Genomic DNA, 27,977 nt, shown 5'->3' on the forward strand with positions numbered 1-27,977 from the left:
TCATCTTTATTTTATGGGAATGAAACTTATTAATGTGGCTTCCATAATCAACAGACCCAACCTTGTGTCTAGTTATAGTGATTTGCTAGATGCTTTGATTTTCTTGAATTCAAGTGACCAAAGAGCAGAGGCTGGAGAGGTGCATATCTCTTTAGAATTCCACAAGCACAAACTTCACTTTCAGGTGTTATATGAGGCAGCCAAAATCTGGCTAACTCAAAGTTGCCTCAAGCTTAGATTTGATGTACACGTGGAATGACATGTCAACACAGTTCAGTCCAGAAACTCTCTCTGGCAGCTCCTTTGGGGTAATCATATACTATTGGTTTATATGTCAAGACAGGAGTGCCAAAATAATTTTCAATGGCTTTGTAAATCAAAACGGAAACAAATCATATTTAGCATGCATTCATACAGGCCAGCAAGCATGAGAAACAGGAATCTTTTGTTTCTTATAAAATAGAGGATGTTACCTCTAGATTGAAAAGGCTATAAGGGTAAGGGAAGGACTCACGTTATAATGATATATAATGTTATTGAGGAAGTTGTGGAATGTTGACACCATAATGGATATTGCTTGATACTGGATAATTACAGTAGTGCAAATGTACAATCACAGGATTCACATTAAAGAAAGTATCTGTGAAAAAATTAAGTAAAAGTTAACTTCACATAACTACAAAAAACTCTCAATTTGCAATGCACTTCAATGTTAGTCTGATTGTAGTTATGTGTAGGCCTATATGTAAATGTACTAATACAGTATATGCCAGAGGTAGACAACAACTACAGTACATGTGCGGAAAGGACCAACAAAAAAGGAAGAACAATTACCAAGTTCTCAGCATAAATTGCCAAAACACTGAAACTGTGCCTTTTTTAATCATTCCACTACATACTAATTCAGTTATCAAAGGTTTAGCTGTATTGCTCAGGGTGCGAAAGTAATGTCTCACTTCTTCATTTTGTGGATAGACCACTGTCTAAATGGGTTAGACGAGTAACAGCCTTATTGTAAAGATTCCAATATACCGTAAACACTAATGTTTCTGGAAATATCAAGTTGTCTTTATTATTGTTAATTAAGTTGTCTTAAATGTAATGTTTTGGGCTCATAACTCAAATATTTAAGTTCACTGAACTTATTTATCTTAAAAAACATCGACATAATATTAGTGTTAAGAACTCTAACTATTGAGTAGAAAACTTGGGGAATACCCACAATCCCTTGCACTTACATTATTTAATTATCTTTCCTTGGTCAAAGGAGTTATAGGTGCATTTAAATAGTTGTTATTAAGAATTCAAGGAGGTTTTAGCTCTTTATTATGTTGTTTTGCTGAAAATAGTTGTTTTGTGTGATGCCACCAACAGGGTGATCAGTGTCCCATTTGGTCAAATTGGACCCCGTTAAGCACAATTCTACTTGTAACTGAAGTACAGGTATTGTATTACTGTGGAGAATTAAGTTCATTCAATGACTGATCTCGAATTGCAGTTGTAATCCTAAACTGACCTTTGCTATTGTTTGATCTGTGCATGTTGTGTCATCAAATTAATATCACAAAAATAATTTTTTGATTAATTTTCCAATATTTACTTAATATCTCAATGGGGACATTTAGAAATATATAGAAAGAATAAATATTATAAGGACATAAGTAGATAAAGTTGCAGATCTGAAATTGTTCCCTGAGTTTGGGAGCTACAGGGTTTCAAATAATCATGCACACACTTTGAGTACAATCATATTTAAATTGGGATCCTTGGAATTGTTTGGACAAAAACAATTCAAGGCTTCAATCCAGGTCCTAACTAATTTCCTAGCAGTTCAATCTCCCTTTCACTCATAGTGATGGAGCAAAACCCTCCATCATTGTCACCATGGATGTCCTATCTCTGGCCCAGGTCCAGGCTTTCAATAGGATTGTGTGGCCAAGAAATGGGTGCAGAAATGGAACACTGCTGGCAGCATGAAGGGACACATCTGCGCTTCATCACTGTTGCCATACACCGATCAGCCACAACATTAAAACCACCTGCCTAATATTGTGTAGGTCCCCCTCGTGCTGCCTAAACAGTGCCAACCCGCATCGCAGAATAGCATTCCTAGATGCCATTCTTCTCGCCCCAATTATATAGAGCGGCTATCTGAGTTACCGTAGGCTCTGTCAGTTTGAACCAGTCTGGCTATTCTCTGTTGAACTTTCTCATCAACAAGGCATTGTCTTGATAAATTGGAGCATAATGCGTCTGCCGAATGTTTGCAGCCTCTTGATGCCATCTCAGAAAAATTTAGATATGTATCCACTTAGGCAACTGGAACTAAACTGAACTGGTGGGCTTAAAAGGCCCCTGTATTTAGGGGCGGACTGGCCATCGGTAATACCGGGAACAATCCCGAACGGCCGGTCCATTTCAGGCCGAAGACCGGCCGGTGGTCAAAGAGTTTTTTTTTTTTTTAATGATACGCGACCGGCCTAACCGGCCTCTCAGCTGCAAGCGGAACGCTGTGTGTGTGTGTGCGATTCAGACCGGGCCAGACCAATACTTTCAATCTGAGGGGGGATACGAGCGGCCCCTCCCAACTTGGACTGATCCTCGTTTTTCCTGACATCCGATTGGCTCAAACTAGGCGCCGATCAAAGGAGTTTACTTTTGGTCATGTTTGGCGGGTTTGTGTGAATGCAACAGATAGGAACGGTAAAAATGGCAAAAAGAAGGATAGAAGAGAAAGAAATGGGTGGGGCCGAAAAAATAAGAATTAAAAAGATAAAATTTTTGGCACAAGAGGCAGCTAAATGCGCCAAAGTAACAGATCTTTTCCGTAGTGGAAAGAGTGCTGTGGCAGCCGGAGGTGCAGATGAGGAAGGACCCAGCAGCATGGACAGGACAGGTGCACGATTAGGGATATATTACTGATTTATTATACACTGAAATTGTTTATATTTGCATTTAAATATAGGCATTTATTACATGGCTTGGTAGAATTCCAATGTAGGAAGAGAGAAGAGGAGCGAGGAGGAGGAGGAAGAGGCGGAGGAGCAGCAGAAACCAGGAAACAGACAGGTAGAGGGGCAGTGTGCAAGGCTGGGTAGGCAATCATTTTAGGCATATCAATCAATCAATCAATCAATCAATCAATCAATCAATCAATCAATGCTTTATTAAGGACACACACACACAAAATAGAAAAATACAGCACAATATTACATATTTACATATAGGATAAAATGCCAATAGTTCCACATACTAGATAATAACCTGACTGAAGCACAGATTGAATTAGAAAATGTATTATTTTTAGTCATATTTATTACTGATGTTCTTCTCAGCTGTACAATCAGTAAGCAGAGGCAGGGTCCAGCACAGGGGAAACTGAGCTGAAAGTGAGGACACACACACACACACACACACACAAATCTCTATTTTATGGGACTGCATTGTGTTTTTTGAGTATCTGAGTGGGTATTTGTTAGTATTTGTAACCATTTTATCACTCCGACTGACTGTACACATGACATGCTGGTAGTTAGCAGTATACTAACTATACTGTGACTTATGTGTTCGAGATTAGGTTTTGCTGACCTGGTTGTGTTCAGTGCAGTGGTGACTTGCTTATACAACCTGAAGAGGCAGGTGTCATCCTAAAATTTCTTGAAGGTCTTCAGTGTAATCTGATTCTCTTTATACCATAAAAACACTATTAGAATTAAAATAACTGCAAAAAATCCTTCTGCTCGTGCACCAAGGGCACTCGCGTAAAAGGCCTCTCCATCTTAAAGTCCCGGGTTGAATTTCAGTCCCAGTACGTCCCTGCCTGTATTTATACTACTATTTATATTAGCCTACTGAACGTTTCTAGAAGTTATTCCAAGTTTACTCAGCAATGAATCTATCTGGAATGTTCTGGAAAATAGGTACATTTCACAATATCACTGTCCTGGTCACAAAAGCAAAGTTTGTGGGGAATAGCAGAGATGGGGCAGTGGTGGCTCAGTGGTTGAGCCTCAGGGTTACTGACCAGAAGGTTGGGGGTTCAAACCCCAGCACCACCAAGATGCCACTGTTGGGCCCTTGAGCGAGGTCCTTAACTCCAGGTTGCTCTGGGGGGATTGTCCCTGTAATAAGTGCACTGTAAGTCGCTTTGGATAAAAGCGTCTGCCAAATGCATAAATGTAAATGTAACAGCCATTTTCTATGAAAAAAAATAAAATAAATTGTTACACGGTGTTATAAAACGTCACATTTTTGTTTCAAAAGAACTCTAGAATGTGGATGTGGCGGTCACATGTTAACACAATTGGTTCTTACATCCTATTAATTTTACATGAGATGAATAGCGTAATAAATTAACCAAATAAAACAACGGGCCAATGGCTAAGCTCGCTGCATCACCTCATTATTGATATTCATGAGCCCAGCACTGCCACGCCTTAGAGTGGTCTGCCTGTGTTTGTGTTGGGCAGACGCATCGTCATACTAAACAGGGCAAAAAGGGCGAATGTTCATTTATATTATTTATTTTTATGTAAAATATCATTAGAGTATGTCGTCGTTGTACAAACCGTTTTCTGTTTCGGAGAGGCCGTGTAAAGATGCGGGTTTGAAACGAGGATGCACACCGCAACAGCATCCCGCGCCGTTGACCCGGCCTGGCGGCGGCTCGACGTGCAATTTTACCCTAATATCCCAACATTTATTCAGGTCAAAGAAATTTAGCGGCCGCCGCCATCGGAGGGAGAAAAATCACCCATCCGTGGAAAGCTATCCTTGCAGGTAAAAGGTCCCATTGTGTTTGTGTTATAAGCAGACACGCTTTAATGTTTGGTGTTCACGCGATACCCTATTATGCACGAGCGCACAACAACAGTCATGCTTGACTATGGATCAAATATCTAGAGGAGCCCTAGTGTGCATGCAGTTACATGCATGTCCCTTTCCACAGCCCTTTCAAATTCCATAGCACTTTGTTGCTTTGCTTTTGCCATTGTTTCACTGTGTTAGTCCATGACCTGCATGTCTTTGGTGGGTCAACCAAATGGTAGCAGTTTATAAAGGTTTAGACATATTAGTACTCAATGCATTGAGATTTTCTCAAATACATTACAGTTTTATTATGTCAACAGTGTTACTTTGACAACAACATCGATTTCGTTGCAGTCATGTTGGGAATTGTGTGTGTTGTTGTAATTAAACGACTTTGTAAGAAACCAGCTTGTACTTGATGGCAGATAAAGAGCTGTACGCTTAACTGAATTTCACCGATTGCCGCTTGTGTCACCCAATGTAATTTGGACACTGTTTTGCATTCATATTCACTGATGATATAATTTTTACCCAGGTGGTATTGCAGGAGGTATTGAGATCTGCATCACATTCCCTACGGAGTATGTGAAGACCCAGCTACAGCTAGATGAAAGAGCAAACCCTCCTCGGTACAGAGGCATAGGTAAGGTGCCCAGGAGTTGGGACACACAGGTTTTGATTAGTTTGTCTGGAAACAAAAGTTGTGTTTGCAAGTTACCTCGATGCAATAAGCACTTTTAACCCTCCTGAGATCCGAGCATGACTGCTGTGTGTTTTTTCCATGTCCCTTTTTGATTTGTAACTAAACTCTGCAAAAAAATAATCGTCCTCTCACTTTCAACTGCTTTTATTTTCAGCAAACTTAATATTTGTAAATATTTGTATGAACATATAAAGATTTAACAACTAAGACATAAACTGAAATACTTGTTTCTATCCACGTATTTTGTGCTAAAGTTTTAGCGCATCCAAATAAAGCTTATGGAAATGCTAATTATCACTAAAATTTCACAAGTGTCGACATAATATTTTTTCGTTTAACTCTAGTGCATAAACTCTACATCAAATGTCGTGAAAAACTGGTTTGGAAACACTTGTCGAGAAAATTGGCATAACGCAAAAATGTAGTTTCACATTACAGAATTTACCCCAATCATTAGCCTGTGTTAATCATGACAACGAGGTATGCATCCTTAAAAGCCAATTTATTGTACGTGATTATGGATTGTTTTTAACGGCATATAGATCCAATGCTGCAAACATGACACTTCCAGGAGTACCAACACAAATATCTCATATCATTCACATCTACAAGTGCACAGAAAACAAACTAATGGCCACTGTTTGTGAATAATTTAATCATGTTAGTCATCCTTTTATTTATTAAAGCTGCTTTTCAACACCATTCAAAATTATAGACGGCAGTCATAGAATTAGCCCATAAAACATATCATTTTTATGCACAAAGATGTTTTAAATTAAAAATAAATACACAGTACTAGGAGAAAAGCTTCAGTGTGCTTTTTTGGAACACTAACATGTCGCCCAATTCTATGAAATTATTGTTTAGCTTACATTTGAAAAAATGCAGGCAAAATTACCTGTATTAAATCAAATAAATTACCAAACAAAAAAAAAAAGCATTAAATAAAAAACTATTAATTCCATAATGACACAATTTTTTTTTTTAGACCTATATATGCCTTTTCTTTACACAAACTTAAATTAGTCTTACCCTGTTCTGGTAGATGAAAAAAGTCGGCTGAATTACATTCTTGTACTGTTCTACACTTTTTTTCAAGACTATAAATTATCAGAACTATTTGTCCAATGAGTTCACTTTCAGAAAATTAGCTTTTGAACATTTTAAAACATTTAAATATTTAAAATCTAACCCTTTTTACCTCGGATCGTATTTGCTGAGCTTCTTCAGAAAATGTACTTTTGCTTTATAACGCTAAATACAATTTTAGAGGACAATCAAGGTCAGTTGGTCATTAAAAGTTGCTGGAGAAATATGCGGGATATAATGCAGTTGTGATGGTGATGCTTTAGATTAGATGATTGTTCAAAATAGCCTATTGAATATCAGAAACGTATCATATGTAAACTCTGATATTACACAGCATAATTTTTTCATTAATAGCAGTGCACATAGCATATATTTATCGATGGATGTTCCTTATTCTAAGACAGAAAGTTTCCCCCACTACTTGGTGCAGGTTGCCAGCTTGAACAGGGCCATGACGATTCACATTCGTGTCAGAACCGGTGGCAACCTGTGATAGGCGCAACATCAGGACCAATATTACAGTCCTATAAGTAGGGCAACTGTTCCTTTTTGATTGCAATTCCTCCTCTTCTGATTGATTTTATTTGTGAAATTAAAATTACAATAAACTGGCTAATTTCAATGAATTGTCTCAATAATCTCCCCATTTTACCAAAACTTCAGAGGAAAAAGATTAGAGACATCTGGGAGGCGAATTAGTGATAAATACAGATTTCTGTATGGAAACAGCTTAAAGGCAGATTTCTGTTTTGCGATAAACCACAACTTATGCGACAAAGTGTTTTTTTAGGCATGACGTCATCACACACCAATTTTATGGTGAAGGCATTTTCACTTTGTCTTTAACAAAATAGTGTGAAAAGTGGATGGAAACTAGGCTACAGACAAAAGTAACCGTCAGTATCTGGTGTGGCCACCAGCTGCATGAAGTACTGCAGTGCATCTCCTCCTCATGGACTGCACCAGATTTGCCAGTTCTTGCTGTGAGATGTTACCCCATTCTTCCAACAAGGCACTTGCAAGTTCCCGGACATTTCTAGGATGAATGGCCCAAACCCTCACCCTCCGATCCAACAGGTCCCAGACGTGCTCAATGGGATTGAGATCTGGGCTCTTCGCTGGCCATTGTAGAACACTGACATTCCTGTCTTGCTGGAAATCATGCACCGAACGAGCATTATGGCTGGTGGCATTGTCATGCTGGAGGGTCATGTCAGGATGAGCCTGCAGGAAGGGTACCAAATGAGGGAGGAGGATGTCTTCCCTGTAATGCACAGCATTGAGATGCCTGCAATGACAACAAGCTCAGTCTGATGATGCTGTGATGCACCGCCCCAGACCATGACTGACCCTCCACTTCCAAATTGATCCTGCTCCAGAGTACAGGCCTCAGTGTAATGCTCATTCCTTCAACTATAAACGTATAAAGTCTGACCATCACCCCTGGTGAGACAAAACCATGACTCGTCAGTGAAGAGCACATTTTGCCAATCCTATCTGGTCCAGTAAAGGTTGGTTTGTGCCCATAGGCGACGTTGTTGTCGGTGATGTGTGGTAAGGACCTGCCTTACAACAGGCCTACAAGCCCTCAGTCCATCCTCTCTCAGCATATTGTGGACAGTCTGAGCACTGATGGAGGGATTGTGCATTCCTGGTGTAACTAGGGCAGTTGTTGTTGCCATCCTGTACCTGTCCCGCAGGTGTGATATTTAGATGTACCAATCCTGTGCAGGTGTTGTTACACGTGGTCTGCTACTGCGAGGTTGATTAGCTGACCTTCCTGTCTCAATGTAGTGCTGTCTTAGGCATCTCATGGTACGGACATTGCAATTTGTTGTCCTGGCCACATCTGCTGTCCTCATGCCTCCACGCAGCATCCCTAATGCACATTCACATTCACGCAGATGAGCATAAACCCTCGGCATCTTTCTTTTGGTGTTTTTCAGAGTCGTTAGAAAGGTCTCTTAAGTTTTTATAACTGTGACCTTAATTGCCTACGATCTGTAAGCTATTAGTGTCTCAACGACCATTCCATGGGTGCATGTTCATTAATTGTTTATGGTTCATTGAACAAGCATGGAAAACATTGTTTAAACCCGTTACAATAAAGATATGGTAAAAGTTATTTGGATTTTGTACAAAATCCAAATAACATCTATAAAATACAGTGTCCTGGAAAAGGAGCATTTCATTTATTGCTGAGTTTATTAGCCCCTAATAAACGTGCAAAAAAAGTGTGTGTGTGTGTGTGTGTGTGGAATGTATATATATATGTATGTATGTTAGAGCAAATAGTTTTCCTAAAAATTTTATTTAGAAATTTTCAATAATACCAAGCTATAGAAAGTCAGATTTGTTTTTGATCCAGAAGTGTTGGTTATTCATGTTTTGAGATGTAACAGACGTTACAGTTGATGTTCTGTAAAGCTGCTTTGAAACCATGTGTATTGGGAAAAGCACAAAAAAAATAATTTGTCTTTTATATTACAGTGTTTTTTCTACTTTGGCGACCGAATTTCAGTGATCTCTTTGCACTGTCAAACAAACAAGTGATAGCCAGTGTTGAAGAATTTTACCTTTCAGACATTGGCGTAATTAATTCTGATTTAAGTAATAGCCATCATCATCCGATCACTGCCAACCACATTAAAATAAAATTATGCATTCTGAATCTAAGTAATGATTACCATTGCGCCATGTCTATCAACCATGTTGAGTGGTCCAAACATCATCTGCAGCCTGAAACTGAAATTTTGGTTGGATTTTAGAGTGATTGGACTTGGCTGGATAGGAAGCTTGGCTGGATAGGGAAGCTATAGGATGCTCCCTTACTCTCTATTTAGTCAGTTATTTTACCACCAGTGTTCTGTCTGCCTGCACTGGTCTCAGAACAGTTCGAAATGCACCTAATTTTCATTAAAAAAATGTTGCTTTTGGATGAACCCATTGATTCTCAATGTGATAATCTACAGTAAATATAGGATTTCTAAGGGAACAATAGCCCTATAGTCCACGATAGTGCTAATTTAGATTTTGTGATAAACCGCTCCAATTTTTAAAAAGGCATATCGGATGAAACTAGAGACTAAAATTTGGACTACATCTGGTTTCAATGTACAAACTTAATTAGGTTTCTTACCAGATATAGTTTTGTTGGCGTTTCTCCCTGAACTGAGATCAGTCGGTTTGAATGAAATTAAATGATGCACAGTGTAGCAAAGATAAAATACACAATCCATGCAGAAGGAAGCTGGGTCACGAGGTTAAAGGAATAGTTCTTCCAAAAATGAAAATTCTCTCATCATGCATTCACCCTCATGCCATCCCAGATGTGTATGACTTTAGTTCTTCAGCAGAACACTAATGAGGAATTTAGGAAGAATATATCAGTGACTGATGAGATATTGAGAGCACCTGGAGAGTGCACATGTTTGATTGACACAGCAAGTGAGCATTTTGAAGGGAGTGAAGCTGAAAGGGCTCCTGATCGCCCAAACAGTCTCAATCGCTCAACACAATGTCTGATTGTCATAACTCGCATTACATCACATGTAATCAGATTTGTATACGCATGTTTATTTGTTGTTTAATTCATTATTATACCCGTTTGCAGTCTCTTTAGCCTCTCAGTGCAGTGAGTCAGAATTGCTACCATAATGACTGTAGAAAATGGGCAACTTAATATTTATGCACATGTAATTCTTATGATTCATTCACATGATTCATCTGAATAGCAGCATGTCTGAAAGTTTAAATTTATGAATACCTCCAGAGGCCACACTGTCATGCATCAAGTGCTGAGAATGCACTCATTCATTAGAGTAGCAGTGTATGTGTGATTCCCTGCGTGCTGGATAAAAAATAATGTGTCTAGACACGATCGAAGTGTAAACGAGCTTGAAATCATTATAACCAAAGGAGTTATATTTTGGTCTGTTCTTACCTTAAACCTATTGGTTCACTTTAGAAGACATTGATTAAACCACTAGATTCTTATGGATTACTTTTATGCTTATTTTATTAGCTTTTTTGAGCTTCAAAGTTTTGGTCACCAATCATTTGCATTGAATAGACCTACAGAGCTGCGATTTATTCTTTTAAAGATCTTTGTGTTCTGCAGAAGAAAGAAAATCATACACATCTGGGATGGCATGAGGGTGAGTAAATAATGAGAGAATTTTTGTTTTTGGCTGAAATATTCCTTTAGGAAAAACAAATACTTGGCTAAGTGAATGTTTCCTGGCCAGAACTGGCTGCATTGTTGACCAGACATGTGCTTAGTCAAAGTTCTGGTTTTGTGAGACTAATGCAAGCATTTAAACCTGGTTCTTTGTGCAGGAGACTGTGTGAAGCTGACGGTGCAAGATCATGGGTTGAGAGGTCTGTACAGAGGGCTTAGCTCGCTGCTCTATGGATCCATCCCGAAATCAGCAGTACGGTAAGAATTGCAGGGTTTCACATTTTTATACTGTGCTCATCCTTTAATGTGTCTCACTGTTTTGTTTTGATATAATGGCAGGTTTGGAATGTTCGAGGTCCTTAGTAACCCCATGAGAGATGCCACGGGTCGGCTTGACAATAAAGGAAGTTTGTTGTGTGGGCTTGGAGCGGGAATAGCTGAGGCGGTGTTGGTGGTCTGTCCGATGGAGACAGTGAAGGTTGGACTGTAAACAGCATGTGAATGAGAGAAACTATCAATCTATATGTAACATGTTGTACATTCTGGGACATCTAAACATGACAAATGTTTTGCTTAAACTTTGCTGACTGTTTTATTTTCAGGTGAAGTTCATTCATGACCAGTGCTCTCTGAGGCCACGCTACAGAGGGTTCTTTCATGGTGTGCGAGAAATTATCAGAGATCAAGGTACTTGAACTAGATACTGGGGTTGGGAATTTTTTCTTTCCAAAAACCACTGAAAAGAATAATCAATAGAATAATTAATGAGAATTTAATCACTTAGTAGAATAAGAAACGGAGTTGTTAAATTGCTTAAAGACAACATGAAATGGCTTGATGTTTATATTCCTATGTTAACGTTTGCTATTGTAATAGAGGGCATATCGAAGAGGTTATATCTTTTTTTAAAAGCCAATAGGCTTTAGGTACATCACAGTTGTGAACTGTGGTTTTCTGTCTACTGTTTGGATAGAGATGGTATTAGGGGTTGGTACATTCTCATTCCAGAGAGCATTTGATTGGCTAAAAATCTGTGTAGTGCAAAATGAGTAATCAGGTCATTTGATCTTTTTCTCTGGAAGAATTTCTGCTTATAAGAAATGTAATCTTTATCTGAGGATCTGTATGAGTCATAATACACACAGAATAATTGAACCCCTTCATAACCAGAGGTAGGGAGGGAGGTTATTTTCTATTTGAAGTAGGGCTGCAAATAATGATTATTTTGATAATCGATTAATCTAACGATTAATAAAATGATTATTCAACTATTGCAATTATTATTGCAACGATTAATCATTGGCTCTTAACCGATTATTTAGCTTTTGCCCTGACATAAAAGGTTGTATTAAACGTGCTTACTAACAATAAAGAGGACAAAATCATCTTTTAAAAATACCTCTAAACAAGCCAAAACAAAAACAAATCAAAAACTTGTTGCAGTGTATAATGGGGCGAAGACTACGCCTCTCACCTTTCTGTTCACTTAAATCCATCTTTATATATAACTGCATTTAAGAGCTCCGGCTCTGCCTATTCCTCAACAAAAGTGCTTCTGTATTTATTTATTTGGTATTTTTGCATTATAATTCTCTAATACTTTGTGATCTATATCACCTGAAGCTGTGAAAGTTTGGAGTGCATCTGGACTGTGAGCTGTGTAATTCTTCCTCTCCTCAGTCAGGCGTGAACTGCAGTGCTACTCTCTCACATCATCATTTGAGTTTAATGTGATCTTGTGTTATGTTAAATGACATCAAACGACTATTCGACAACGAAAATTTTTGACAATTTATTATAGTCGCCGATAACGTTGACTAATCGTGTTTCAGCCCTAATTGGAAGTGCTTGTGACTTCTAGTGAGAGTAAATTGGATAGCGGCTTACACAGGTGGCTGTATAAAAATCTTAACAGGTAGCCCGCCCGAAATAAGGAGCTCAGGCTTACCCGCTGGGTGATGGATGGCTCTCTAGACAGAGGACTTGCGATGTGACGGATGCCACATCTATGTTATAAAATCTCTTGAACATGTTTTATGACAACACTACTGCTGCAAAGCATATATCCTGTAGGGATATACCGTTTATCCATGCCCATGAGGAAGCCATGCCTCTAGTTGAATGCGCCTTTACGCCAATAGGGCATATCATGCCCTGTGATTCATAAGCGAGGATGATGCAATGCCTGCAAAGGGCATAATAAATGCACTAACTGCTCCTCATCCGAATTAGACGGTGGAGAAGAGAAAGATTGCAGGTGCACCTTAGGCACATAGCCTTTTTGGGTTTGAATGGGGCTTTTGAAAGCCCCGGACCGAATTCCAGACATGAACTGTCAACTGACAGTACCTGTTTATCACCAACCTGTTTGAGTCAGGCCACAGCCAACAACAGTGCAGTCTTTAAAGAGTACACGTTACTCAGCGGATTCTAATGGTTTGAAGGGGGGGGGGGGGGTGGGCTCGTGAACAGAGCCCTCTGCAAAAGATTTATGTCCCCTGTTGGAACCGTAGCAGGGCGAGGGGGTTCAAGAGCCTCAGTCCCCTAAGGAAGTTTATGATCAGATCATGTCTGCCTATAGAGAAGTGTGGTGATATTTGTGGAGAGCGAGGCATAGAGAGTAATGTAAGGATTGACACCTGTGGGAAATCACCTCTAACAGCAGTTTTATGTTTGCAGTGAGAGCGAAGAGGGATTTAAAGGGCTATCCAGACCACATGAGGGGAGAGAGAGTTGCAATGTATTCATTGTGTTGAACTTGGAAAGCATTCTGAAGTTTGTGTGGGAAATAAAAACGCACGTTCAATTAATACCATCTCCCGCTTCCTCTTTGAGAGAGTTAAAGAACCTTGTCAGAGTGGTGCCAAAATCTGGTAAGGAGGAAGGATACACCACCATGAAGTCATCACTGCTGGATGAAATTTTCAAGTCCCTCACCAGCATCCACCAAGCACAACACCAGGCCCTCATGGAGCTAAAATGTTATGTAAAAAAACATTTTTTTTTAAATTGATGACTTGGACCAAATAATAAAGAGAAGCAGCCAATAAGTTTCCAACATAGATGGGAACTCCTTCAATACTGTTTAAAAAGCATCCCAGGGTGATGCCTCAAGAAGTTGGTTGAGAAAATGTCAAGAGTACATGTTTGCAATTTCTAGGCAAAGGGTGACTACTTTGAAGATGCTAAAATATAACACAGTTTTGATTTATTTTGGATTTTGTTTAGTCACAACATAATTCCCATAGTTCCATTTATGTTATTCCATAGTTTTGATGACTTTACTATTATTCTAATATGTGCATGACATGAGTCATTTTTCCAACAATTGTTTACAGACAGATTGTTTCACTTTTAATTGACTATATCACCATTCCAGTTTCTGAAATTCTGAACAAATTGTGCTTGAGCGCTCTCCTGTATAGGGCAAATGTGCGCCTTAAAGAGCGGGGCTCAAACACCATTGCCAATCATTTCCCATAGCGTTCAGATGCAATGTTGAATGAACGGAATCAATAGGGAACTGCTTTTGAAACTGAGGTCTCATAATGTCCACTCTGTGTTTTCAGGTTTTCGAGGGACATATCAAGGACTGACCGCTACACTTTTGAAACAGGGTAGCAACCAGGCAATTCGCTTTTATGTAATGAATTTGTTGCGGAACTGGTACAAAGGTGAGGATGAGATCGCATAATTTTACCACATTAATAAATTAATATATTTTAAGAGAAAAATTACTGAAATAAAAATGGAATGAAATCTGTTTATCTTGGCTTGATCTTCAGGTGATGATCCAGCTTGTGAGATGCATCCATTGGTTACAGCATTGTTTGGTGCCACAGCCGGGGCGGCGAGTGTTTTTGGGAACACACCGCTTGATGTGGTGAAGACCAGAATGCAGGTTAGCAAGGGCAAAAAAAAAAAACTTGTCAAAATGAAAGGAATGTTCAGTACAAGTTATGCTCAATTAACAGAATTTGTAGCATAATGTTGATCACCACAGAAAATATTATTGTTTATCTAAAAAAAAAAAAAAAAAAGCTTTCAGGAAGGCATTTACAATGGATGTGAATGGAGCCAGTCCATCAACATTAAAACAAGTACTGTTTTAAAAGTATAGCCACATAATGTAAACATTATACATGCTAAAATTTTTCAGTGTGATAAAATCACTTCTTTATAGACGTGTTGTTGTCATGGCAACAACGTTGTAAAATGGGATATAACTTTACACAGATAAGGTTAATAAACGTATTGATTACACTAAAATCATGTTCACGTATCTCGTAGCTGTACTTTTGAAACAGTATTTTAACATATATGGACATGCCCCATTCACTTTCATTGTAAGTGCATTACTGTAACTGCATCTCCTTTTTTTAATAAATGAGGGACGAGTCAATAATTCTTTCGTGGTTTTCAACATTGTTGTTGTTGTCGGTTGCTGTCAAATGCTGTCGATTGAGCTTAACTTGTATTGAAACCGCAACATTCCTTTTAGAGTAAGAAAGCTGAGCAAGTGCTGTCAATACAGGTATGTAGGGGATAATGTAGTCTCACCTGGTCATTATTGCAAAATAATGACCCAACATAAAGCTGATCCCTCTCATTACAAGTCTACTCACCAGCTAAATAAAAGGACATGAAATATTAATTTGAGTTAAAATGGTTGATTATGTGAGAAGTAAAAGACAGTGAAGTTGTATGAGAGAAACTACGTGGCACAGCAATGTTAGAAATTGGCTTCAGAGACAACGGTCAAATATGCAGTGTCATTTATCAAAAATATATAATATAAATATACAATAACTATTTATATTTTGCTAATTTAATGTATATATCCTGCAGTGACCTGATCCATGATCATCTAGCTCACTTTGACGCCATTTAAAATGGGCTTAATATTAATAAAGTCTTTTAGAAATATGTTATATTTTTAGAAATATGTTAAACATGTTCCCATATATAAACTGATTTTTAATATTTTTATATTTAGGGTTTGGAGGCTCATCGCTACAAGAGCACAATGGACTGCGCTTTCCAGATTCTGAAGAACGAGGGGCCTCAAGCGTATGTTTGTACTTCATTTATTAGTTTCAACAGCCATACATTTTGTTGTCTTTTGCCTAAATCTTTTCTATCGTTTGTTTGCATTACAGGTTCTACAAAGGCACAGTCCCACGACTGGGTCGGGTGTGTCTGGACGTAGCCATTGTCTTTGTTCTGTACGAGGAGGTTGTGAAGCTACTGAACAACATCTGGAGAACAGACTGAAGATGGACTAGGCCATAAGTCCACACAGAACTGATTTAGAATGAGACAGAGAGGACTATCCAAACACAGTTGGCCTCGTCAAGCAAGTTAAAAGATCCTGACTTCAATGGTGACCTCTGACCCAGAGGAATGGATTAAACTAGCCATCTGTGTCCATATAGATCAGCGGGAGATGTTGAAGACAGGACCTTGAGTCACGAGAAAGAAACTCTAGCTTATATTACGCACAAAATTTATTAATACAAGGATGAATAGTGTATCATTAATTTGCACTCTTCACTTCTGTAAAGTCATGCAAGTGTCTTCTCATCGCCACGCTTTTATACAAATAGTTGGGAGACAATCCACTTATGTGGCTTGAAACGTATAGTAGCACAAACAAGTTTAGTTATTGGTAACACGTTACAGTAAAGTTGTATGTTAACATTAATTAATGCAATAGGTTAATATGAACTTGCAATGAACAAAACTGAGCGCGTTTACATGCACGTTCATATCCCCATTATGCTTAATAAGCCGACGTGTGTGGTAATGTAAACATATTAAACAGCTTTCCCTTATTGGTGCACAGTCATAAAGGCCATAAGAATAAATTATCGACATGTAGATTTTTGCCCATTACCCTGATTTTGCATTGCATTTAAACATCTTTACTGGTGTAGTGCTGAATTTTGTCTCTCTTGTATCCTAATGTTAGGGGTAGGGATGGGTTTTAAGGATAGGGACCAATGAGGTTAGGGGTGGGGCTTTAGGCATGAGGACCAAGCAGGGAGTCAGAACTGGCAGCAAGTCAGATTGTGGCACATCATTCTCGGGGGCTTATCCAACGTCTTGTGCACATACCTCTTTGCTGTTTGACGTAAAAAGCAGAGAATAACGTGATTAGTTCAAATCTCATGCAAATGCATATTTTTTTTGGCTTTAAAAAAAAAATCAGCCTGATGGTTACATCATTTATTAATATTGTTGATTTCTACATCTGGTACACTTTTTTAGTGTATGTGCTACACATATTACTATAGCAATAACGATACCAATATGTAAGTATAGAAGTAGTTCAACAATTTACATGTAGTTCATTACTATTCCTCACTAAATTGACATAGAACATTAAATGTCAGTGCATTATAAACTAGAAACAAAAAATATGATATTTATAATTGAACCAAGATTAATAAATGTTTAACAACATTGTTCATTCTTAGTTCATGATACCTTATGCGTTAACTAATGTTAATATATAGAACCTTATTGTGAAGTGTTACCAAAATATCAATGTAATCCACACTTTTCTTCGTTCCATTTTACATTTACAGTTAGTGCTTGAGTAACACTAAAATATGTACTGAAATGGTTTAAATGTATTTTGTGGCTTTGTAAAAATGTTTGTTTTCATGCAACTCAAAACTGGTTGAAGCGCAGACATTTGTGTTGGAAAAAACTTGCATGCTTGAATAATATTGTCTGGTATTGTGACAGAAAGCCAGGCCATTCAAGCCTTCCAGAGCCAACTATCTATGTGATTATCAAGTCACAGAAACATGCCAAAGTGGGAACAGCTGAACCATTGCTCCTTTTTGCTATATGTAAATTTCCATTTTTTTTTTTTTTAATAAGATGGCAGCTGCTTTTAGTTGCACTGTTATATTAAGCTTTTTTTGTCATTAACCTAAGCGTCTCTCTTGGGTTGCTCATTCTGCCAAAGCAACTCATACAAGTTATGCTATTGTTGTTTGTGTCAGAGAAGTAACCAGTGCCAAATATGTAACCAGTGCTTTAAAACAATGCAGATTGCTGAATACTTCACACAAACTCAGTAAACTATATAGGTAATTTTTAAGACCCTGTGACCTTTTTGAGTGGCTTTCCTGTGCTTTTGCCCTTCACCAATTGAGGCCAGTATTGATAAATTGATCTAAAATCTTTGAATTCTGCTCTAAGCTTCTAAACTTAACATATCAGATGCCTGAATAACATGTGGCTAAAGGTGTTGTGCGATAAGGACAGTCTTTAATGCTCTACAGTCCTTTATTCAAGATAAGAAAACCACACACAAACCACAGATCCAATAAAATTCCTTTTGCTTCTTATTGAGAAAACCTCTGCTGACATAGTATGAACCATTGTGACGATGCTGGTTATCGCTTAGTGCTGGAACAGACCCGGTTTATGCTGCCTGTATCAGAGCATTAAGGATTAAGTTAATCACAAAGAGAGTGTGTGTAAGAGATTACACTGGGTCAGCTTGGCTGCAAATTCCACAAGGCAATTGCTCATTTTACTGTTGAGTTACACAGTACATTTCATCAGTCAAATATCGCCATATCATATTATCTCCATCAAGCCCGACAACATCAGAAAGCTCAATATACATCAGCTATTGTGAAGCCAACCAAGCCGTTTCATTAAGCTTTAATGAAACGGCTCATTGAGGTTTAAGTCTTCTTGCTCTGACATTGTTGTCCAGTGGGTTGGGTCGTCAGTCGATGCATCAAGATGCCTGATTGGCTGTTGCATGCAGAGCCAATGGTTTCTGCCGTTACCTCCTCCATCTAAAGGGGAAAAGAGGATAAGACATAACAGGTGTTCAGACCAGGTGGCGTGACATACCGCATTGTCGAAAAAATAAATAATCTGTGAGGTGTATAGGGTCGCTTACATTCTTAGACACTTGTCTTTACCACCACTGGCCACTCTCTGCCCATCAGGGCTCCAGTCAACAGCAAAAACCTGAACAATACAAGATGACATTTTTTTATATTTTCTGGAAAATATGGTGCTTGCTTATGCAAAAATCACAGCGAGGATGCCAGGGTATTGCTATGCTTTGCTTTATACAACAGTTGAATAAGATAATATTGATTATCTTGAGTTTCAGAAAAAAATTGTCCGGTTCGTGCTTTCTTTTCCGCCAGCATAAAAGTTCCAAAAGAATCAACTCGCTCTGCACTGCTCTCATACTCTGGTTTTGAACTTGCGTTGTTATTTTTGTAAACGAATCCGTGTTTTTGTACAAATCATCCTCATTCTCTTCCATTGTTTCAGTGGCGAACGACTGTTTTTAATTAATTAGTTGAAAAAATTATTTAACGACTCACTAAAACATAAAATAAGCTCATATGTTACCACCTACTGGGTGAATATAGAATCTCCAAAAATGGTCACTGATGGAATCAGTGAATGAAATCAAAATGAACAATTACTTATAATCCCCACCAATACTTGTAAAACTGCAAACATAGAGAAGCATTAAATGCATTCAATATTTAAAATGTTTATTAAAACACTATAGTATTAATACACAGCAGATAAAGATGTACTAAATACAAGGCTGTAACCTCTGAATTAAATTCATTGTGTCTTACCTCATCAGCATGGCCTGGCAGATCTGCGTTCAGTTTGCCTGTCTTGATGTCCCACACCTTCAGTGTGCTGTCACTGCTGCCACTCACCAGCAGACGGCTGTCTGCAGACCACGCCACCTGGTACACAGGCCCAACATGACCACGCAAGGAGGTCAAATACCTGGACAGCATAAAATGACATCAGATCAGGATCTTAAAATACTAATGCAAATTGATTGGTCTAGAAAAAAAAAACCCATAACATGTTTGACTCTGTATGTTGTTTAATTTTTATTGGTGGTTTTTCCTGTTCTAGAAAAGACCATGTGCCAATAAACAAAACATGCCAACGCTGATGCGACTTGAGTGCCCCCTAGTGTACACTACTGGAAATACAATGTTTCCTTATGAGGTTTCTATCTACTGTAATCAGGAGACTGAAGGTTTTTCAGAATGGAACACTATTGAACTGCTTGGCTGCATTCTTCCCAGTAAATACTGTATTAGTGCCTACCATGTTTTTTTAAATAGTACATGAAACAATATGCAATATTTCAAAAAGTAGTATGTTACATTGTGTTTAGTTTAAAGGAATATTCCGGGTTCAGTACATGTTAAGCTCAATCGACAGCATTGTTTTTTGTTTTTTTGCAGTCCAATCAAAGATTCAAGAAGAGAGAGAGAAAAAGGAAAATATATACATACTGTAGAAATAGTATGAATATTATGGCAGTATGCTATTCCGAAGCCAAATCTGAGTCAAAGCCACAAAAATGTGAGTTATGTGTGACAATTTCCTTACTTTCCAGTCTTTCCATCCCATATCTTGATAGATTTATCGAATGAAGCACTGGCAATCAGTCTCGTGTCCGGTGAAAAAAGCACCTCGTTGACCAGCGCCTGATGACCCGTCAAACGGGCCACTGGCTTCTTTTCCTCTGCTGGATTCCACAAAAACATTGTGAAGTCATCTGATCCTGACACCAGCCTCTCATGACCCTCACCCTAAAGAGAATTAAAAAAAAATGCATTTAAAGGTTTCTCTTTCATTAGACACTGATTTTCACATTCAATTCTGCACCAATCAGCCACAACATTAAAACCATCTGCCTAATATTGTGTAGGTCCCCCTTGTGTGCCGCCAAAACAGCGCAAACACACATCTTAGATAATCACTTGTGGTGAGATAAAAACAAACTCTCCCAGAATGCTATTCTGAGTTGCTGTAGACTATGTCAGTTCAAACCAGTCTGGCCATTCTCTGTTGACCTTTCTCATCAACAAGGGATTTCCATCCACAGAACTGCTGCTCACTGAATGTTTTTGGCACCATTCTGAGTAAATTCTAAAGACTGTTGTGCGTGAAATTCCCAGTAGATCAGCAGTTACAGAAATACTCAAACCAGCCCATCTGAGACCAACAATCATCAATGCGATTATCTAATCAGCCAATCATGTGGCTGCAATGCAGTGCATAAAATCAGGCAGATACGGGTCAGGAGCTTCAGTTAATGTTCACATCAACCATCAGAATAGGGAAAAAATGCGATCTCAGTGATTTGGACCATGGCATGATTGTTGGTGCCAGATGGGCTGGTTTGAGAATTTCTGTAACTGCTGATCTCCTGGGAATTTCACACACACAACAGTCTCTTGAATTTACCCTGAATGGTGACAAAAAAAAAACATCCAGTGAGCAGCAGTTCTGTGGACAGAAATGCCTTGTTTCGAGGGTGGCTGTGGCTCAGGTGGTAGAGCGGGTTGTCCAATAATCGCAGGGTTGGCAGTTTGATTCCTGGCCCACATGACTCCACATGCTGAAGTGTCTTTGGGCAAGACACTGAACCCCAAGTTGCTCCCATTGGCAGGCTAGCGCTGCCATCATTGGTGTGTGTGTGTGTGAAGGGGTGAATGAGTCACAGTGTAAAGCACTTTGAAAACAGCTAAGGTTAAAAAAGTGCTATATAAGTACAGACCATTTACCATTTGTTGATGAGAGAGGTCAGAGAATGGCCAGACCATTTTGAACTGACAAAGTCTATGGTAACTCAGATAACCACTCTGTACAATTGTGGTGAGAAGAATAGCATCTTTGAATGCTATTCTGAGATGCGGGTTAGCGCTGTTTTGGCGGCAGAATGGGGACCTACACAATATTAGGCAGGTGGCTTTAATGTTGTGTTGATCGGTGTGTGTGTGTGTGTGTATATATATATATATACAGTGGGTACGGAAAGTATTCAGAACCCCTTAAATTTTTCACTCTTTGTTATATTGCAGCCATTTGCTAAAATCATTTAAGTTCATTTTATTTTCCTCATTATTGTACACACAGCACCCTATATTGACAGAAAAACACAGAATCGTTGACATTTTTGCACATTTATTAAAAAAGAAACTGAAATATCACATGGTCCTAAGTATTCAGACCCTTTGTTCAGTATTTAGTAGAAGCACCCTTTTGATCTAATACAGCCATGAGTCTTTTTGGGAAAGATGCAACAAGTTTTTCACATCTGGATTTGGGTATCCTCTGCCATTCCTCCTTGCAGATCCTCTCCAGTTCTGTCAGGTTGGATGGTAAACGTTGGTGGACAGCCATTTTCAGGTCTCTCCAGAGATGCACAATTGGGTTTAAGTCAGGGCTCTGGCTGGGCCATTCAAGAACAGTCACGGAGTTGTTGTGAAGCCACTCCTTCGTTATTTTAGCGGTGTGCTTAGGGTCATTGTCTTGTTGGAAGGTGAACCTTCGGCCCAGTCTGAGGTCCAGAGCACTCTGGAGAAGGTTTTCAGTCCAGGATATCCCTGTACTTGGCCGCATTCATCTTTCCCTCGATTGCAACCAGTCGTCCTGTCCCTGCAGCTGAAAAACACCCCCACAGCATGATGCGGCCACCACCATGCTTCACTGTTGAGACTGTATTGGACAGGTGATGAGCAGTGCCTGGTTTTCTACACACATACCGCTTAGAATTAAGGCCAAAAGTTCTATCTTGGTCTCATCAGACCAGAGAATCTTATTTATCACCATCTTGGAGTCCTTCAGGTGTTTTTTAGCAAACTCCATGCGGGCTTTCATGTGTCTTGCACTGAGGAGAGGCTTCCGTCGGGCCACTCTGCCATAAAGCCCCGACTGGTGGATGGCTGCAGTGATGGTTGACTTACTACAACTTTCTCCCATCTCACGACTGCATCTCTGGAGCTCAGCCACAGTGATCTTTAGGTTCTTCTTTACCTCTCTCACCAAGGCTCTTCTCCCCCGATAGCTCAGTTTGGCGGACGGCCAGCTCTAGGAAGGGTTCTGGTCAGTCCCAAGCGTCTTCCATTTAAGGATTATGGAGGCCACTGTGCTCTTATGAACCTTAAGGGCAGCATACATTTTTTGTAACCTTGGCCAGATCTGTGCCTTGCCACAATTCTGTCTCTGAGCTCTTCAGGCAGTTCCTTTGACCTCATGATTCTCATTTGCTCTGACATGCACTGTGAGCTGTAAGGTCTTATATAGACAGGTGTGTGGCTTTCCTAATCAAGTCCAATCAGTATAATCAAACACAGCTGGACTCAATTGAAGGTGTAGAACCATCTCAAGGATGATCAGAAGTAATGGACAGCACCTGAGTTAAATATATGAGTGTCACAGCAAAGGGTCTGAATACTTAGGACCATGTGATATTTCAGTTTTTCTTTTTTAATAAATGTGCAAAAATGTCAACAATTCTGTTTTTTTCTGTCAATATGGGGTGCTGTGTGTACAATAATGAGGAAAAAAAAAAAATTAAATGATTTTAGCAAATGGCTGTAATATAACGGAGTGAAACATTTAAGGGGATCTGAATATTTCCGTACCCACTGTGTATGTGTGTGTGTGTGTATATATATGAGTAAATCACATCTCTCACAGGTTGAGATTTGTACTGTATACAAACAGGTCACACTCACTCTGATGTTGTTGTAGCGCTTCAAAGCTTTCTCTTTAATCTCTTCCACTGTAGGAGCCAGAAACATTTACAAAAACGATCCAAGTTACATAGATAAAAGACATAATAAATGAATCTGTTTTTGTTGCTAAAACAATTGTGTGGAATGTGTGTGATCTTACATGAGCCACTAAGATCCTGAGGGTTTATAGTGGCAGTCGCTGGCTCAAACGCTCCAGTTCGCAGAACATAGTCAGTACTGAGAGCCAACGTGTTGACCCAGTGAGCATGACCTTGCAGAGTACGGCACTGAACTCCCTGTAACATAAGCAAGAAAAAAGCCTATTTATGCATTCGTGGGTGGTTTGGAATTCGATTAAAATCAGATTTTTGTTAATGTGTCTTAGCCTGAACAGTCAAATCGGATTTCATGTTTTCTTTTGTCATTCGCACGATGCGTTGTTTCGTCAGGTTTTACGACGAGAAAAAGTACTGCATTCCAAAGATCATAAATTATGTCTTCACAGGGCACTTAGAAGGGAAAACAATAATGATTGCCATGCTGTAGGATTGTTACAAAAAACAGACTTTAAAAAATGTGTTCTAGATGGCGGTTTTACCCCATTCAGACCTCTCAAACTGTCACAGAAGAAGGTATAGTCTATGATTTTAGAATAATACAATAGTCCCGTATGACTTCATTATTTCATCCAAAATATGGGATGTCACGGTTAAAAAGGGACAGCTGTATACCCTAGAAGCAACAAACATTGCATATACCATCTCTACCATTTTTTAAACTGCTGTCTGTGATGAATGTGTAAATATTTGGATACTGCCTTCATAAAAAAAACATAACCAATGGAAAAGCATCCATTGCTAAGCACTGTTACTTTGCATCGTTACTATGACAACTAATGTGGACATTCAAGCAAAAGCGACTGCAATCAGATTTTTTTTGTCTTGACAAACATGCTTTGATTCATTTATTACATTCATGAGGAAAAAAATATCAATTTAATCTCTTACATCTTTGGCTCTCCAGACTTTAATGGCTCTGTCCTGAGATGAGGTGTAGAGGAGTCCATCTCCTCCCCATTTCACACACGTCACAGATTGTGTGTGGCCTGTCAGAATCTTGTCACAACGACCCAAAACGGTGTCCCATATCCGAACTGAGCAGTCTTTAGAGGAGCTAGCCAAATACCTACACTCTGGGTTTCTGTGAGAAGTGAGAGTTTAGAGGATCAAACTTATAGGAATAGTTCACCCAATAATGAACATTCTCTCGTCATTTATTCACTGTCATACCATACCAGATGTGCAAGATTTTTTTTTTAATCTGTAGAACCCAAATTAAGATTTTTAGAAGAATATCTCAGCTCTTTAGGTCCATACAATGCAATTGAATGGTGACCAGAACTTTGAAGCTCTAAAAAGCACATAAAGGTAATCAATATGACTCCAGTGGTTTAATCCATGTCTTCTAAAGAGATTTGATGTGAGAAACAGATCAGTATATATGTCCTTTTTACTATAAATCTCCACTTTAACACTTTTTTTTTTTTTTGCTGATTTGCATTCTTCATGTGAATTGTCACTTACTGGTCAGGGCTTTTCAAAGGTGAAGATATATAGTAAAAAGGACGTATATACTGATCTGTTTCTCACATCAAATCTCTTTAGAAGACATGGGCTACTTTTATGCTGCATTTATGTGCATTTTGGAGCTCCAAAGTTCTGGTCACCATTCACTTGCACTGTATGGACCTACAGAGCTGAAATATTCTTCTAAAAATCTTCAATTGTGTTCTGCAGAAGAAAGTCATACACATTTGGGATGGCATGAGGGTGACTTTGATTACAAGACCCGATCTAGACAGCAAAGAACATATGTTGAATTTTTTTAAGCTCACAGGTGCAGAGGTTCCCAGCAAAGCCAGGTGATCCACTTTGTATGTCCCATCAAAGCCTTCCCTATCTGACTTCCTGTGACTGGATCCCACAGGCAGATCTACAGAAATCACAGCATACAGTATGTAAAACAATATATTAGACCTAAAGACCCTCCTTATGGCAAACGTGAATGTCAGTAACAATGCACACTACGTGCTCACCTGACTGTTTTTGCACCCTGATGCCAACTTCTTGCCATCTGTAGACCAGGCAATGGATAAAACCCAGTGTGTGTGGCCTTGACAAACATGATGATCAAAACTGTCAGCTGCATAGTTTAAAAAAAACAGACACACTGTATTGATACCATTTAGAAGATAAGCAGTGAACTGACCTCTGGCAGTGTGGTGTGGAGTTTCTGTACTCAGATCCCAGAACCTCACTGTAGTGTCACCGGATCCACTGGCCAGATATCTGAGTAAAAATACCACAACAATAACAACAAATTCAGGCACTCCATTGCATAAACCCAAATAAACACTAAATTTATACAGTAATTTGTAAGATATTAAAGTGTTAAGCGATCAACTCACTTCCCCGTAGGGCTGAATGCTACAGAGATAACAGCCTCTGTGTGGCCCTCTAAAGAGCTGGTGCATCGAGCTATGGCCCGCACGCGGAACACAGCCTGTGGCTGGTACACCACTGGAAGCACCTGCTCCGTCTCCAGCCCCAGAGTCTGTACACAGGTACCCAGAGATGACACCACCTCTGCATCCTTCACAAAGAACAGGAATGGCACAGGCTCCTCCTGTATCCAGACAAAAAGAGACAGATTGATAAAAGAGAACACCTGCAGTTCATTACTCAAAACTGGCAAATTGTAAGATGTAAATAAACAGATGCTATCAAGCAATGAACATCATCATAACCAAATTTGTATAAATGATTTACACTGTGCCACAGTTGTCCAGAATCTCCCTGGTACCAGTTGCAAGAAACCCCTTAGTTTTAATTGTAAGTGTATTGTCCAAGGGGTTTCTTAACTTTAAGGGATAGTTCACACAAAAATGAAATGTTTCGCATCATTTACTTACCCTTGTGTTATTCCACATGTGCTTGACTTTATTTGTTCAGCTGAACACAAAGAATTTAGAAGAATATCTCAGCTCTGTAGGTCCTCACAATGCTAGTGAATTGTGACTAAAACTTTAAAGCTCCAAAAAGCACATAAGGCAACATATCCATGACTTGTGGAGCTTTATGATAGGTGTGGGTGAGAAACAGATCAATATTGAAGTCCTTTTATTAGAATAAATTCTCCTCCCTGACCAGAAGGTGGCGATATACACAAAGAATGCAAATTGGCAAAAACAAAAGATTGTTGATTTTTAGTAATAAAGAACTTAAATAATTATCTGTTTCTCACAAACACTTATCATATTGCTTCAGAAGAAATGGATTTAACCACTGGAGTCATATGGATTACTTTTATGCAGCCTATATATGCTTTTTGGAGCTTCAAAGTTCTGGCCACCCTTCACTTGCATTAAGGTAAGGAGCTACAGAGCAGAGACATTCTTCTAAAAATCTTGTTTGCGTTAAGCAGAAGAAAGTCATACACATCTGGGATGGCATGAGGGTGAGTAAATGATGAGAGAATGTTCATTTTTGGGCTAACTATTTCTTTGAGGAGTTTCTTGCAACCAGCAGCTGAGCCTTTATGTTTTAAATATACAGTACTGTGCAAAGGTCTTAGGCACATAAGATGTTTCACAAAAGCATTTGTCTTAAGATGGTTATTTATATCTTCAGCTTTAGTGTGTCAATAGGAAATACAAATGTTACCACACAAACATTACTTTTGCAAATAGAAAAGATTAGAATAGACAAACAGGAAGCCCTGCATCAGATGTCATGGCCCCCCACTGAACGGCATTTCTGTCTGAGATTACATAAGGAGACAGAAGCAATTGAGACAGCCTAAATAGATAAAAGAACTGTGACAAATTCTTCAAGAAGCTTGGAACCTCCTATCTACCAACAACCAAGAAAAACTGTGTCCAGGTGTAGGAGAATTAGGCAAAGGTGGTCACATCGAATATCAATTTAGCTTTCTTATGTTTACTGGACTTTGTATGACATTAAGTGATAAATGAAAACTATGTATGTCACTATTTTTTGAAGACACCCTCACTATGCAACATTATTTATAAGTGCCTAAAACTTTTTCACATTACTGTATATGTTTATTTTATTAGATAGAATATTTGGCACCCAAACTGTTTCCAGTCCAAGACATCATGGGATCTGACAGTTGGATGAATAACATAATTTCTGTTTCCTTATATCCCTACCTTCTGTAGGAGAACATTGCAGACCAGCTGCAGCTTATCCGGGCTGATGTCCAGCGGCACATCGAAGGGAGATCCCAGTATCTCACCGCTCTCATCTTGGAGCTGGATCAACACACGCTCCACGTCGCCGCTCATCCTTCCCTTTGTAAACCGATGGAAATGTACATTTTGACAACAGCACGTGAGGCATTAACTTGGGGAAACACTAAATAATAAATATAATGATCTGTCAGTAGACAAAACATTACAAATTGAAGAAATAAACTGTAATTTCACATGTATACAAAACAAAAAAGAAAACATATTTGTATAAACTAAAATAACTCACTTCACTGAATAAATGATCCACGCGTGTAGCAGTACTGGTGCGCACAAAATTACGTAGCGTGACGTAATATTCGCGCGCCT

The 27,977-nt window shown here is 38.9% G+C and overlaps 2 protein-coding genes across 2 annotated transcripts; one reads left to right on the forward strand and one right to left on the reverse strand.

The window, feature by feature from the left end:
• Window positions 1-4,456: 4,456 nt before the first annotated feature.
• slc25a1a (solute carrier family 25 member 1a) lies at window positions 4,457-17,994 on the forward strand. The gene is given in 10 exon segments (XM_052116054.1): window positions 4,457-4,690; window positions 4,692-4,779; window positions 5,345-5,452; window positions 10,940-11,039; window positions 11,121-11,259; window positions 11,384-11,468; window positions 14,351-14,455; window positions 14,567-14,682; window positions 15,778-15,851; window positions 15,941-17,994. Coding segments are annotated over 10 exon segments (1,071 nt in total). The 5' UTR covers window positions 4,457-4,549; the 3' UTR covers window positions 16,056-17,994.
• Window positions 17,995-18,069: 75 nt separating this feature from the next.
• LOC127635818 (notchless protein homolog 1-like) lies at window positions 18,070-27,945 on the reverse strand. The gene is made up of 13 exons (XM_052116053.1): window positions 27,898-27,945; window positions 27,570-27,710; window positions 25,806-26,023; window positions 25,607-25,686; window positions 25,434-25,510; window positions 25,233-25,330; window positions 24,346-24,538; window positions 23,499-23,634; window positions 23,339-23,385; window positions 20,202-20,404; window positions 19,421-19,580; window positions 18,715-18,785; window positions 18,070-18,607 (listed from the first exon to the last, which is right to left on the reverse strand). The coding sequence occupies exons 2-13, from the start codon at window positions 27,702-27,704 to the stop codon at window positions 18,595-18,597; spliced, it is 1,431 nt and encodes a 476-aa protein (XP_051972013.1). The 5' UTR covers window positions 27,705-27,710; window positions 27,898-27,945; the 3' UTR covers window positions 18,070-18,594.
• Between the last annotated feature and the right edge of the window lie 32 nt (window positions 27,946-27,977).

This window comes from Xyrauchen texanus, chromosome 43 (genome assembly GCF_025860055.1).
Source record: "Xyrauchen texanus isolate HMW12.3.18 chromosome 43, RBS_HiC_50CHRs, whole genome shotgun sequence".
Taxonomy (NCBI): Eukaryota; Metazoa; Chordata; class Actinopteri; order Cypriniformes; family Catostomidae; genus Xyrauchen; species Xyrauchen texanus.